This window comes from Haliotis asinina, chromosome 5, assembly GCF_037392515.1.
Source record: "Haliotis asinina isolate JCU_RB_2024 chromosome 5, JCU_Hal_asi_v2, whole genome shotgun sequence".
Taxonomy (NCBI): domain Eukaryota; kingdom Metazoa; phylum Mollusca; class Gastropoda; order Lepetellida; family Haliotidae; genus Haliotis; species Haliotis asinina.
The window spans coordinates 42,821,736-42,837,091 of NC_090284.1; the positions used below are offsets into that span (position 1 = coordinate 42,821,736).

A 15,356-nucleotide genomic window follows, 5' to 3' on the forward strand; every position below is an offset into this window, starting at 1 on the left:
TTCAGAATCGTTTTCACGGAGTTACAAAATCTAAACTACTCAGTACTGGTAGTAAAATATGTATTTTATTGATGGACAATAGGATTTTGCATGACACTGCTCATAACATAACAATTTCACTCTTGGAAGTGAGTGAGGTAGGCGTCAATGTTATTGGCACTTCAACCACAACCTCACTTCCGTGGAAGAAATCGTTACAAGCTGTGTCATGCAAAATCCTTTTGGTCATCAATCATTTACTTCAACTAGTAAGTGGTTTTAACTTTTTTTCAAACTCAATGAAAACAAAATATAAATAGCATCTTCTATCTTGGAACCGGACAACTTAATGCATTCAAGCTTCAAAAACCTTGCACACTTTTCTCAAACAACATATTTAGCACGAACGATTCGGCATGTCTCTGTTGACATCAGGAAATCAGTAAATTGATGAGCTAGTTACACATTTTATATACAACTAACTGAAAATCATTCCTCACATGACATCACTGCAGGGCTCTGGTGGCACGGTTACGTAACATGTCTGTGGTTTCACTGGCCGGCGAGAGTGGAGTAGACGACTTTTTTGACAACTTTTAATCGTTCGGTATTAATTAACCACATATTTTTAAAGAATGAATTTTGTGTTCTGCTTATGACTAACCATAAGTCTTTCATATGTAATCATGGTAATGGTTAAAAGAGTACAAAACATGTGTTTATTCGTTCTTTAATTTTTTCCTAACCATAACTCTAAATTTCCCTGGAGATTTGAGAATCCTCAGTTAGCAAGATTCCCGTTCGTTGTTTACACAACACTCAGCTATATTCCAGCTAAGTTATGAGAGAAAATTATCAAGCCTGGACCAGCATCAATGTCCTCAACTAGGATGTGATGACAGGTGTCAAACAAGTAAGCAAGTCAGGCTATCGAATTATGCAAATGGTCTCTTTGCTGAAACATGGATTGTTGAAGATCAATTGTAAACTGGATTTTCATGGGTCACATACGTAGTTACCATTCAGTAAGTCCACATACTTTATCTTTTTTGAAAAATTGCATATTAACACTTGCAGACTACACAATCACCTTGTATCCAAGTTCCTGAGCCAGAGCGTATACTGAAGCAGTCTTGCCAATGCCGTGGGGCCCTGTGATGACCATGGTGTTACACAGCCTGTCATCTTCATCATCACTGTCGTCGGTGTCCATGTCAAAGTCACTGTCTTCCTCTCCCCACCATGCATTGTCTTCCTCAGCAGCTGAAACAGACATGCGAACAGCACTGACATCTGCTGTGCAGGAAGTTGAAGAAAAATACAACACTGGAAAGATCATTAACCTTGGCTGATAAAGAGAAGATCATTAAGCTGGACTGAATGCAACATTGGGATGATCATGCTACATGGAAAGCAACATTGTGAAGATCAGTAAGCTATGTTGAATGCAACATTGCGAAGATCATTAAGCCAGGTTGAATGCATCATTGAGATGATCATTAAGTTCCACTGAATGCAACATCGTGAAAATCAGTAAGCTAGGCTGAACGCAACAATCCACAGAACCATAAGCTTTCTTGAATGCATTATTGTGAAGATCATTATGCCAGGTTGAATGCAACTTGCAGATGACTATAAAGCTAAGATGAATGTGAAGATCATTAAGCTAAGCTGAATGCCATACTGAGATGATCATTAAGATTCAGATATCCAAAGATATGAGTCATCAGAAGATGACATATCCCCCTGGCCCACACATATTTGAGAGGACAAATCATCTGACAGTTACTTGATGTTTTTTTTAGATTATTTTGAATCATTTCCATGGAAATCATCAAAAATATAAATGCCATATATATGTTAACAGCAACAGGCAAGACTTCAAGATCTGTCTCATATATCTGCCAAGATCTGTCTCATATATCTGCCAAGATCTGTTGAAAGATATTGAACAGTTTTTGAGTTATGCTCTGGAAACGAAGCCCTCCAGTTTGAGACTAAGTCCGAATTGTATCCATGGGAACCGAGAAAATGATAAATCACAAAAACCTGTAAATAGCAAAAGGCACCATTTTGGGGTCTGCCACACATATCTACCAATTTTGATGACAGATATTAAAATGTTTTTGGAAACCAAGAGAATAATAAATCACTAAAACCTGTACATAGCAAAAGGCACCACTTCAGGTTTAAGTTTTGCACAAAAATATTGAACGGTTTTTGAGTTCTGCTCCGGACACAAAATGATTACAGACGGATGGAAGAGGCATTGCAAGCTGGTGGATAAAAATGAAGGACCTCCTTTAACTATGAAAACTGTAGCGAAATGCATGCTACTTCTTTGTGACACGCTTCAGCTGGAAGTGAGAGAGTATGGGCTTATGCTGTGTTTAGCATTATTTCAGCAATATCATGGTGAGGGACACCAGAAATGGGCTTCAGACATTGCACTCATGTGAAGAATCAAACCAGGGTCTACGGCATGATGAGCGAGAGGCTTTAACCACTACGCTACCCCACTGCCCTTCATTCAGCTGAAAGACTATCCCCAGTAAAGGTCAAGGTTACCTTTGACCACAGCCTTTGGCTGCGCCTGTTTCAGCATCTGCAGCCTCATCTTGCGAGCCTCCTTGTGAGTGCGATGCTTCCACTCCAGCAGCCAGCTCTTCAGTTTCTGGAGGTGAGCTGTGTGGCCCAGGACTTCCATTGAGTGGGTGGGCTGGTAGCGCTCCGTCCACATCATCTCTGTTGTACAATGTACAGAGGGAGTGAGTTAAGTTTTAGACCACTAAGCAATAATTCAGCAATATCATGACAGGGGACACCAGATATGGGCTTCACATATTGTACTCAAGTGGGGAATTAAACCTGGGTCATTGGCGTGATGCGATGACTCTATCCCACACCCCTTAAAAAATAAACATTTTACTGACCAGACACTGACATACCATACTCTCAGTGATCATGACAGATAGAAATGAAACTTTCACATTTCCATGATTCGTCAAATTTTGCAAAAATGTATTTCTGCATTAATATCAAGTTTGGAGATTGTAATGCACTTTTATATTGTGGGAATTAAGATCACTTAAGCATTAAGATTGCATTGTGGAATGGTGACAAGGACCAAAGTTCTTCATAGGGTTTAATTGTGCAATGACTATCATCAATACTTTTACTCAGGCCACCAACAGTACAAGAACTATGGAAGGGATCTTGGCTGTTGATATCTATCACCCATTATGACAATTACACTACATGAAATCTGACTATGCTAAAGAAATCATTTTCAGAATGGAGGCATCTGCATGCCACAACAGCATGTACTGACAACTCAGTTCAAAAGATATTCAAGAACTCTATCACTACAAAAACATCTTAGTTTCACATCTGATAAAAAGATGCACACCTCCAACCCTGATGACCTCAGGAGTTGGAACACTCTCTGCTGCTTCCTTGGATAGACTAAGCTTGGCTCCCTTTGTACGGCCCCTTCCTTTCTTCTTCTTCTCTACTGCCTCTTGCTTAGTAGACTCTGTGGAAGGTTGTGACACCTTTGCTGAGAAACATAACCAGTAGCAAGTAAATGTTTCTTTGACAAAACAATGCTCTCTGTTCCTGCAGTATCACAGTAACAGGTAAATGTTCAAGTCTAGGCTAGGTTAACTTATGGCTAAAAGCATGAGTTACATTCCTTGGAGTAGGTGAAAAATAACCAGTTTGGAATACATATGTCATCATTTCCCAAGATAATGTTCAATGCTCATGCTGTTGATCACTTGGCTGTCTGCTTCAGGCTCAATTATATACAGACTGTCAGCATGTACACATATTTGGTATACAATGAAATGCATCAACCAAGACAGCAAACCTGATGACGGGCACCCTATCCTAGTATTCGACTCTTTCCATAAGCATGGGCTGCTGGAGGCAAAATCTAACCTCGTCTCCACAGGTCTTAAACAGTGAATGCATCATTACCTGCATCTATGCTGGGCTCCTGAGAGCGAAGATCCTCCTCCAACTTGCGTTTCATGTCAGCATAGATCTGTCGCACCGGAAGGCCCCTTACGCCAACCTCCACCTCTGCTAGAAGTTCATCCACCACCCCTTCAGCTAGCTCCAAGTGGAATCGGAAATCCTGATCACATTACAAAGAAATGATACAATGTGATTGACAGGCTAACCACACTTTTCAACAGAATGCAAGTTCCATAATGCTGTGTCCACTTCATGTGGGATGAAAGTTGTACAGTATGCTACATGCCTGCCACAAAATCTAACCCTATCAGTGAGACTCCAATCTCAATGACATTTGGAATGAACCTGCCTACCTTGAACAGCTCAGACTTGGCAGGGGAGACTACTTTGTGGCTTCCAAGGTCAGCCCAGTTGATGAGCAAGCCCTGATGAAATGGCTCCAACACCCTAAGTGGTAGTTTAACCGGTGCCAAGTTCCACACACTGTTTTCTGAGGAAAAACATACTTCAGTGTCACATCAATGTTTAAAAACGTCCCATTAACCAAGTAACCTACTCTAAACAATACACTTTCTAGAAAGTGTATGCAAATTGTACCCAAAGTTGCTTCAAACACATGTGCACATGTTGGGTGTGTTCGGATGAGATGTTTTCACATTGCTTAAGGAACATAATACAGAAAGTTTCCACTGCAAGAGAGAAAGAAGCAAATATCATGGATGAGGAAAAATTATTTGAATCCTGAATATTTCATAAATTCATAAATAAAAAACATTCCAACATCATATCCGTTTAAACTATGTTTAATTAACATTAATGCTACGTAAACTAGGATTTGATGTCTAAGTATGAATGTAAATCATTTGCTTGCCATTCACATCAGTATTCTATCAGCCTTGGGAGCACTCTTTCAATTCAATACACGTACCTTCCCGTGACTCAGGTATTTGCTGCACGTGACTGATGGTGGGGAGCCCTGTGGTCTCCATGCTGCTCTGGACTGCAGCAACAGCAACCACCTGTCTCTTCAGTGCATCCGGGACATCGCTCATGAGGAACGCCTGACGGAGTCGCACCTTCTCCGGGTCTTCTGGTTCTTTCAACTTCACCTCCGGCTTCAACTTACCCATGAAGATAGAAGCCAGTTTGCCTGACAACAGGAAAACAGTCAGAAAAACTATTACATATTTTGTTCATGGTTCATGTTAATAGGGATCTGAGAACTAATTTAAAAAGTTGGTTAATGGCAAGAGGTCACAGTATGATAGATATATTGATAATATCATACCATGATTAGATTCAAATCCTCTGACAGTGAAAAAAAATACAAACTAAAATTAAACTCCTTATTTTAACAATAAGCGATTCATAAACCATGTACCAAAACATCAAACATCATCTAAACTGTTAGACTGTCCAACACCATACAATTTGAATTAGCATATGCTAGTAATGAACTTCTGACTTCATACTGAACCAAGGATTTATTCAGGGAAACAACTGGAGGAATCATGTTTCTGCTGAATTCAGGATTTTTTCCTCCATTTACCATTAAACCTTAGCGATGCATTCAAGTAAACATAGTCCTAGGAGTGCTTGAAGAACATACCTTTTGATTTTGGTTTACTTGGACTATCCTTTGCCAGTTTCCGGGGGCTGTCCTTAACCTTCAGTTTCTGGGGTGTTTCTTTCGCCTTCAGTTTCCGAGGACTGTCCTTAGCTTTCAGTGTTTTGGAAACATCTTGAGGTTTTGACTTCAGTGGTGTCTTAGTGGATTTCTTCACTTTTACAGGTTTGTCTTCAGACTCATCATCCTCGTCCTCCACAGTAATTGGTTCCGGTATGACGTGCACAGCTAAACGTGCACTGCGACGTCGACCACCTCCATCTGTGCTACTGTCCAAGTCAACAAAGCTCTCGTTTCCACTTGTCACAGATTCTCGTTTACGGGTGGCCTTGTGTTTTACTTTTGATTTTTTTGTCTTCTTAACTTTCTTGGCTTTCTCCAAAAGCTGTTGAGCCTTCGCTTGCTTTTGTCCTTTCTGAATTACAACATGAATACATGAATATGTGCTGAATATTGTTGCTAAAAAGCTTCAACATTAAGTAACTTATTTTATCATACAATGGGTGGTGTTCTTGGCAGGATAAAACCAACGGATATTTTCGAAATCCTGGGGGGGTCATATACGGATACTGATGCAAATTAGAGAGGTCATATGCAAATTTTAGGGACTACTTTCACACTGTAAACAAACATGGGGTCATGCCCATCTATCAGCGATCATGTCCAGATCGACTGCTGTGGTTACAGTACAGTGATTGCCTTGATGAGAGAAAATTGTTATCTTGTAAATATAGATGGGACTGATTACGAAGCTAAGTCAAAATGGCATTGGGTCCGGAAGATACCAACTCCAGTTTTCCAACTGACTGCAAGCGAGCAAAATCTCAAATGAACTGTTTGACACTTTGTCAGTTGACAAGAGTGCTAGCAAAATGCCATGTGAACATTTTATTTGTTGTTCAAAAGTTTAACTGAAATTTTCTCAAATTCCACATGTGCTTTTTGTCATTTTGCAAACTAAGTTAATATTTGCTGACAAGAATAAGCTCTTTTTTAAAATTTAAAAGTAAGCAGGACATTGTATGATAAATAGGTTATCACACTCTTGTGTTTTGGGACGGTTAATATTCTGCATTAGGAATAAACACTATGTATTAGCTCACCAAGACTCGCTAAATACACTGTTTATTCCCAATGCAGGACATCAACCATCCCAAAACACACTAGCGTGATAACCTATATTACACAAGCTCAGAGGCTGATATTGGGACAATTGAGACTGCAGCAAACGACACCAAAATTTTTTAATTTTAAAGTATAAATTTCCTGCGAGCAGCATATATCTGACATGATTACAGAGAAAAGAATAAAATGAGAGGAAAAATCATTTATCTTTCGCTTCATATTACTGCATAAAACAACATGCTAGCATACATCAAAATTCCTTTTAAGTTTGGATTTTTAACCATATAGGACACTCAGTTTTTAAACTACGGACAATGTTAAAGATTCTAACAGCCAGTTTCTTTTGATCCAACAGGTTCATTATTTGAGCCATTCTTCTTATTTTGGGTAAAACCATTTGATAATCTGCCTAGCTTACTCACAGTTTTGGACGAACGAGGAGTAAATTCAGTTTCTTCACCACTGCTGGTAGTCTTTTTAAGTCTGAAAACAAAAAAGTCACAATCTGTCCAGGTATTTTCATTTCAAACCTATATATTTAGTCATATGAATTTATGAATACACACTGCTGCATAAAATGTAATGTGTTATTATGGTTATATTTGGGATTACACTTCCACAGTGATGTACAGATTCTAGCACTTTTGCTGGGTTGAGTCCCTCCTGAGATTCAAACCGTAACTCTCAGAGTGAGGAACCTAATTGCCAATATCTGTGGGATATCTTTGTCCCAACTGACATTGCAGTGAAATTTGCCAGTCTATGCTATATGCAGGAATGTCCTACAAAACACGGCACTATTAGCACTGGGGTAAACATCATGGGTCGTATCTTACCAATAAACGCTTATGTTGAAACAGTGGTTTCCTTAAAATTTCAAGATTTTATAAACCCCTAGTCTTTCTAGTTCTTTTTCCTTCATCAGATAGATTTGTTGTGGCATATACATCTATTATTTTTCCCTCATGTCGCTATCACATGTGTATTCACAGACATTGTAATACCTTATTTTCATCTTGATAAGTGTCCGTCTGGAGTCATCGAACTGAAGACTGCTGACTTGGTACTTCATTCGACGAGCCCTCACTTCTTTTGGACTCTCAGGGCCATCACTGCTGAGCACTGAATCATCCAACTTACTTTTTTCTTTTCCATCATCCTTTTTTTTCTTTCCACGTCTCTTTTTCACTTTTTTAACTTCACTCTTGTCACTGTCCTCAGAGCCAATCTTGGCTGATCTACTCTCTGACTGAGTCCTTACCCTGGTCTTACTAGAAGGGATAGCTGCACTTGTTGCCTTGAGACCAGTCTTTGTGAAGCTGAGCGTTGCCTGGGCTGACTTAGCATGCACAGTAGGAGTGTCAGAACTCTTCAGGAAAGCATCAACTTCTGCACTTCTTGGAGCAGCCTCCACTTTTTCAATAGTAACTTCTTCCTTCAATTCTTCCACCTTCTCATCTATTCTTAAAACAGTTTTATCACCTGATTTCGCTTTCACAGAGGATTTATCCTTCTTGTTTCTAGAGGTCATTACCTCCACCACAGTTTCTGAACTCAGCATCTCAATATCTTCATCCAGCTTGACAACACCAGGAGATTTAGGGGATAACACTATTGGTGAAGCAACAGACTGGTTCTCATGAGATTTCTTTGAGGTACTTTTCTCCTTTGTCGGTTCATGGTGCACATCAGCCATTACTGTCACAATTTGATGCTCAGAGTTCTTATCTGTATTTACTTTGGCAAAGAAATTAAGTATGGATGGAGTCTTCTTCTCTCCATCATCCCCACTTGAGTCATCTTTCACAGGTGGAATATCTGTCTCAGAACCTTCTTTGAATAATGAAGCTTTGGCAGACTTTTTCTTCTTTGAATCTTTCAATTTGTTAGAATTTACAACTTCCTTGGGAGGATCTTCCTGCTTGGCAGTGAGGATCTGAACACCTTCCTCTTGTAGTGCATCTCCCTCCTTGACCATTTTTGATAAATCTTCCTTCTCATCCCTGCTTGATACATCCTCCTTCTTCGGTGCTGTCTTGTCTGCACATCCTCTAGGGGTCAGCGATTGGATGAAGGCCTCATAAGACATCTCCATCGCTGGACACTGATCAGCAGGCGCATCTGTTGATTCACTAGTCCTGTTTCGCTTCCTTTCAGTTTCATCAATGTCATTACGTTTCCTCTTCTTAGACGTCTGTCCTTCATCTTTAATTTTCGACACTGAATTGTAAATTTTGTTTTCTGTCTCATTAACCACAGGTACCTGGGAAGTCACATCCTCAGGTTTTGTTTCTACAGACTTCTGTTTCTGTAATGTCAACTTCTTGCTAGATTTCTTTTTGTTGTCTTTCTCTCCATTTTCACCTTCTGCACAGTCTGAAGCCATGGTTTTACTTTTCTTCCCACTCTTTCCATCCCTTTTACTTCTCTTTCTGTTTGAAACACCTGACAGATTCAACAAATCAGCCTGTGTGGTATGGCCATTGCATTGAGAGTTTGATTCGTCACTCAGCAAAATAACACTCTCACAACTTTCATTTGACACAGCAGTCAAATTATCATTGCTGTCATGACCTTGACCTTTAACAGCATTTTCCTGCTTCTCCACAGCCTCAACTTTCTCAGAAGACTCTTGTAAATTTGTGGGCTGACATTTTTCCTTCTGCTTTTTGCTAGCAGTACTATTGTTTGGAGAAACGAAAAAATCAAGTATTGAGCTCTGTGGAGAGCCAATCCCTGCCTTGTTGGCTTTGTCACACTGAAAACAAAAAGTATCTGGAATTACTTCAACAGTCAACAGCAGAGAACATAATCTGTCAAAATGCAACAATCATTGATCTCTTTGAAGCTTAATAATGCACACTTACATTTTAACAATTTATACCAACTTCAAAATTAGTTCACACTGATTCCCTCAAATATGCCAAAATTCTAGACAAATAATGTAGACTTAAAAAAATCAAGTCTGGACCAGCCAAATCAGCTGATTTTTAGCAATTTTGCTATTCCCGGGGTAATGCAGTCCTTCTTACTTATTACATGCTTTATATTAAGGCTCAAAATATATTCTATAAAAAAAGGTGACAGTGGGGAGATAAGAAAGGAAAAGAGTGTGAAGAATTATGTAATAAAAAATAAAATAAGTAATTACATACTCCCCCTTGATGCACACTTTCAAACAACAGTGATGGCAACAGGAGTATTGGTTTTCAGCTGAAAACTTAACATTGTGTCATCTAATGCGGGTTTGGACAATTTATACACATGATACAACTGATCAGTTTGAAATCTGCGGATCCACAGAAATTACCTTCCCTGAAACAATGATATTAGGTATCATTCAACTGGTGTACACAAGGATCATAATAAACATACAAACAGAACTATCAGTTAGATGCCTCGGCTCACAAGCACCATGGAAAGAAATCTTTCAAAATTTTCCACTAGACCATAAGCACAAATTACCATGGACCATTAGCTCCTTTGCCATGCTGATACACTGAAACATAACCATATTCATGGATCTATGCATCAATTATCACAGCGTATGTAGCCAGTGAGGGACAATGGGGTGTGGACAGCCCACTGGTTGAAGTGTTTGGTCATCATGCCAAAAACCCTGGTTTGATTCCCCACAAGGGGACAGTGTGTGAAGATATAATAATGCCGGTATATTGCTAAAAGCTTCATAAACCTAAGCTCACTCATTCACTCATTAACTTAGCATACCAAATAGCAGTGACACCCACCTCAATCTTGTCTTCCAACATTTTTGTGTCCAGTGTACAAATTCGGCATATCACAGCAGAGGTAGAGTCCTCATCATCTGTAACATAAAGAAACACATTACTCGCCCATGGAAGATACTACAGTGCAATACTTTTACGGCAATATTCATGTAGAGATGCCAACCCCAAAGTGTTCAAAATTAGTAGTTTGACCATAAAATTAGTAGTTAACTAAATAAACAAAATCACGATGGATTTTGAGAAAAAGAAAAGAATGACATTACAGTCACGTGGTTAAATTACTTCCGCCAGAGCTAAATGTGTCAGATCGCAAAGGTATTCAAATCAGCTTTGCTAAATTGCATTTGTTACTTGCAATCATTCCAGTTCAAATATGTTATAAATATGATGAATGGAAGCTATGTGAAGTCCTAAAATGTATTTCATTATTGAAAATATGTGTTTTTGTCTATACGTGTATATCAGAATTTTAATGCATTTTATTCAAATTTTGTAGGATTTCTAGTGGAATTGTATTGGCGTAGTTTGAAGTTAAAATCCGTAGCGACTACGATAAAATCGCTGAGGTTGGCATCTCTGATTCATGGCTACAGATAAGGGGCATACATGGGTAATGTACGCCTAAAATTCAATGACATACGACATAATATAAGATTTCAAGCGTATCATGTACGCACATAAATACCTTTGTATATCTAACATAAAGTTTAATAGCTGAAAAGCTGTTTAGTATCATAAATAACAAACCACTTCACTGACTTGCTGACACAAAAATATGTCAGTACTTCAAAATTCTCAGTAAACCTCCACTTGCAATATTAGGTGTAAGTAGACCCACACCCCACAAAAGTTATCTGAAGCCCTGAATATTACCACACCCTGGGTCATCTGTTTGCTGATAGTGAATGATTGCATAGATCTATCTATAAGTAATGTGGATATCTAGTTAACACTAAACGACCTTCCGTGTAATATCAATTTTTTTAACAAGTTCATGATTTGGTATCAAACAAAAAAAAAGTAAGGTTGATACCTAATCTTTCACGAGTTCAATAGAAATTGTATTTCATGGAAGGGAATTAAGTATTCTGTCTATTGCATTGGAAACAAACTGATAGAAACTGATGTGTGTGATGACTCTCATATCAATTTGCTGCGAGTCAAGCAAGGTCTAACACCATTGCAACAGAGGCATTAATTAGCATTGTGACATCATAACTGTAACCATTATGATGTCACATGTCTAGCAATATTACATTGGTGTGTTTCTGCTTTCCCGATGTTTTCCTCATGTACATGTATTTCCTCAAAAATAGAGAGTCCCAGTATACATCATCATAGAATAATTTTTGAATTTTTTGTCTGACAAAAGATCGATAGAGTGGTCAAACATGTACACCATCTCGTGTACATGTTATGTCATGGACTGATCAGTGACTTGTCTAGAGCTGCTCACAGGATGATTATTGACCCCATGTTAAATTTTCCAAATTCATAATGATAATATTATGGGTTTTGTTTTTTCACACAGAGGTGACTGATAACAGAAATTAGGAACAATAATGATGCACAGGAATTTATTTACATTAAAGCATTGAATGTTTAAACACATAATCAAATAAATGCATAAGGAAACACTACACTTTTAACCAAAACAATTATGTTTGGCACACATCAGCATGATAAGATGCATTCCAGCTTAATACATCCACAAGAATGAAAATTATTTTTCAGGTGAAAAACATGAAAAAACTTTATGCCTCATTTTTATTAAACACATGCTTAACAAACATGTCAAACTAATTCAATTAAGAAATATTTAACATATGTTATAACTGCGAATCATACAAATGAGTCATATCTGAATATCCTAAGTGAAAGAAAAATAGTTCAGAACTAATAGACAATGATAAACAATTTTTTTGTGCAATTAAAGACATTTGGTAGATTGCTTCATAAGCTTGTGTTTTATCATTATTTACATACTGGCCCAATAGGTTTATCATGACGACTTGTCTTTTAATTAATTCATTTGTTAGTAATCATGGTAATGTTACCAATATATCCTGTTCTTTGATTGCTGTTTAACATTACATTCAGCAATAGTCCACCTATATGGTGGCAATCTATTCTGTTTTACTCTACATTACTTATTTGGTAACAACTTTGTTGGAAAACAGACAACGGATGATATCGGCTGCTCCAAAATAACATTTATTGCTCGAGTTTGGGGATTGATAATCTGGAATCATCATCATAAAATTATCCTAATTCTGATAATTTTTTCTCACATTCCTAAAATTCCATGATATTAATGGTACGTCATTAAATCACTGCTTGTGTACTCATTAGAGACTGCTCTACCTTGGTCATAATCAGTCCCTCATCTTTCAGTTTCATAGTTGATGTCTATGAATTGCAAATAATAACATGCACTAGGTGGAAGTTGGCAGAAATAGGAGGCTGCATTTTGAAGCTTCGGGTTGCACCAGTGCAAGGTTTCAAGGTTTACCTTGGGGATATCAATAAATCTTATCTTAAGTTATGCATGCTGTGTGGACAAAATCACCACTAACACTTGAGAACAGCTTCAAAGCTACCAAGAGCAGTGGAGCATTGTTGCTTGGTTGGTTTATACCTTGTGCAGTAGCCTGTCAGTAATCTCAACTAGGGCTGAATGAATACAGTGTAACACTATGTTACGATTATGATAAGTATCAGGAATATTGGGTAACAGATACGAATAATCATTCACAAATACTATATTGTAGTTAACTGATTGATGCACAAAATGGAACCCCCATGTTGACTGTTATATTTGTCGTAGTAATAACTAGTGATCTGACATGACACTCAAATTTGGTATGTAACAGGATAATAGTTATAGTCCTCAGTACCATATGCAGCCTTTGCAAACTATCATGACATGCACTACTGCAAGGCTGGTACATATTCCAGTCATGCATATCTCACTTCATAAGGGCTGAAGTAAAACATCTTCAATGTAAAAATTACAAATATTTTTTCATATTCGGTTCTGGTGACCACAAAAAACGAATTGAATTCATGAAGGGATACATTTTGATTCACCCAATATGCAAGTGTATCATAACAGCGTTAATCTCAACTAACAACTATTGAATCACTGTTCACTACCGTATGTCTTCGCATGGTGTTACCATGAATCACAAACATAAGAGGCCCTGAGATCCTTAATTATTAGCATAAAGGGTCACTGCAGGCATTACGAGGGTCCTGTGAGGTATTGTTTGTTTTGATGACTTCAATACAGACTGCAGACTGCAACTGATCATATGAAATGAGGGTGAAATGATGCATGTAACTACAACAAAACACTTAGAAATGTCACTGCTGTGTAGCGGGTATGGTGAACAATACTGTGCCCCTTAGAATGCAGTGAATATGTTTCAGTACATTCTTTATGTTTGTGCACACCAGATGCACATTTGCACAACATGTAAAACGATAGTTTCAATATCTAAAAATCTACACAGGGTGGACCCTCTTTTTATCATGTTCACTTATTCATCAACCTAAAGTATGCAATATTACAAAAACATCCGTCTCATTTCCTTCCCCATGTTCAGTTCAACAGTCGTCCTTTGTACTTACCTATTTTGAAATACACATGGACCATACTGGCAAACTACCACACGTACACCAGTCATGTTCTTTTGTGCAAACATGGTAGAAATCATCATTTGAGGACATCAGAGCTTTGTAAATATGCCAGTCATTGTCAGTAAATACACAAGATATACAGAATTCTTTGGGCTCAATTGTTTTGTTCTGGTGGCCCAAAAGAACACAGTTTACTGGCCACAACACTGGACGTGTTTGGAAATATATGACTACAATGAAAATAATAATTCTACAATTCCTTCATTTACGAAGAGTCTGCTTCACTTGACCTACTCAGGCTACTGTCGCCTGCTTGTTTCAAACACCAGGTCAGTTTCCCAGTCTGTTGTCTACACTGGATTTTGCGGATAACATTTTAAGCATTTTAAGCTTCGATTAGTGGCTTCACAAATTACACACACATTTATTTTATAAACATAAACGTGCACAGAGTTGAGAAATAGGAAGCCCTCTTCACATCTTGACTTGTTCCAAACACCGCTGACTGTCGTTCAGCAGTTGATTCGGATAACATATCAACTTTTGTCATATGGGAACTGCCCAATAAAAATGTCACATTATCATAGTCGATATCCTTTCGTCAATAAAGGACTTACCATTATGTTTCGATGGACTGATGGTTTACAAAGTTTGTTGTTCATAGCATTGGCGCCAATATCCTCCATTCATGGATGACCTTTGACCCACTTTGTTTTCGTATATTTTGCACAGTTAAATTAATTCAGACGTAACCATAAATCAATTAACATATTGTATAGTAACAATTTCTTTATCACATATAGATATATGTTCGATAAGTACAGGAACCACAAGGTCGGTACAATGAAACGTATAGTTTCGCATTGAGTAATAAGGGAGATAACTCGTCCTGACCTTACCTTCAAACAGGTGCGCGCAATACAGATGATGCCTCGCCGACAAACTCATTTTGATTACAAAAAGTTATGTTTGCATTTTATACTGCCAAGTGAATCTATCTATTGCTGTCAAATGATAGATAGCGAATGATTTTATCTGCAGATTTTCTGAGTGAAAGGAACTGCAGTATACAAAATTAAATTTGCTTCTTTGGTTTGTGTGATGTCTCTACAAACGCTAACGGAAATATCTGGATATAAACATTTAGAAAAAAACAGTGGAGATAGTGATGTAAAGGTCCCATCGGAGCTAAAGAAGTAAAGCCAACATCAATAACGTTTACCTTAGGTGCAAATGCAACAACCCACCAACAC

General features: G+C 38.0%; 1 protein-coding gene across 1 annotated transcript in view; it reads right to left on the reverse strand.

Annotated features, from left to right (window-relative positions):
• Nucleotides 1-14,814, reverse strand: part of LOC137284515 (ATPase family AAA domain-containing protein 5-like) — a 28,146-nt gene extending 13,332 nt beyond the window's left edge. Inside the window, exons 1-11 of the mRNA XM_067816344.1 lie at nt 14,721-14,814; nt 10,462-10,538; nt 7,717-9,470; nt 7,135-7,195; nt 5,570-6,002; nt 4,889-5,110; nt 4,314-4,450; nt 3,961-4,120; nt 3,389-3,538; nt 2,548-2,724; nt 1,070-1,242 (exon numbers count right to left, since the gene is read on the reverse strand). Of these exons, the coding sequence (XP_067672445.1) occupies nt 1,070-1,242; nt 2,548-2,724; nt 3,389-3,538; nt 3,961-4,120; nt 4,314-4,450; nt 4,889-5,110; nt 5,570-6,002; nt 7,135-7,195; nt 7,717-9,470; nt 10,462-10,482 (3,288 nt within the window). The 5' untranslated portion in view covers nt 10,483-10,538; nt 14,721-14,814. The remainder of the gene's footprint in view (nt 1-1,069; nt 1,243-2,547; nt 2,725-3,388; nt 3,539-3,960; nt 4,121-4,313; nt 4,451-4,888; nt 5,111-5,569; nt 6,003-7,134; nt 7,196-7,716; nt 9,471-10,461; nt 10,539-14,720) is intronic.
• Nucleotides 14,815-15,356: the final 542 nt, after the last annotated feature.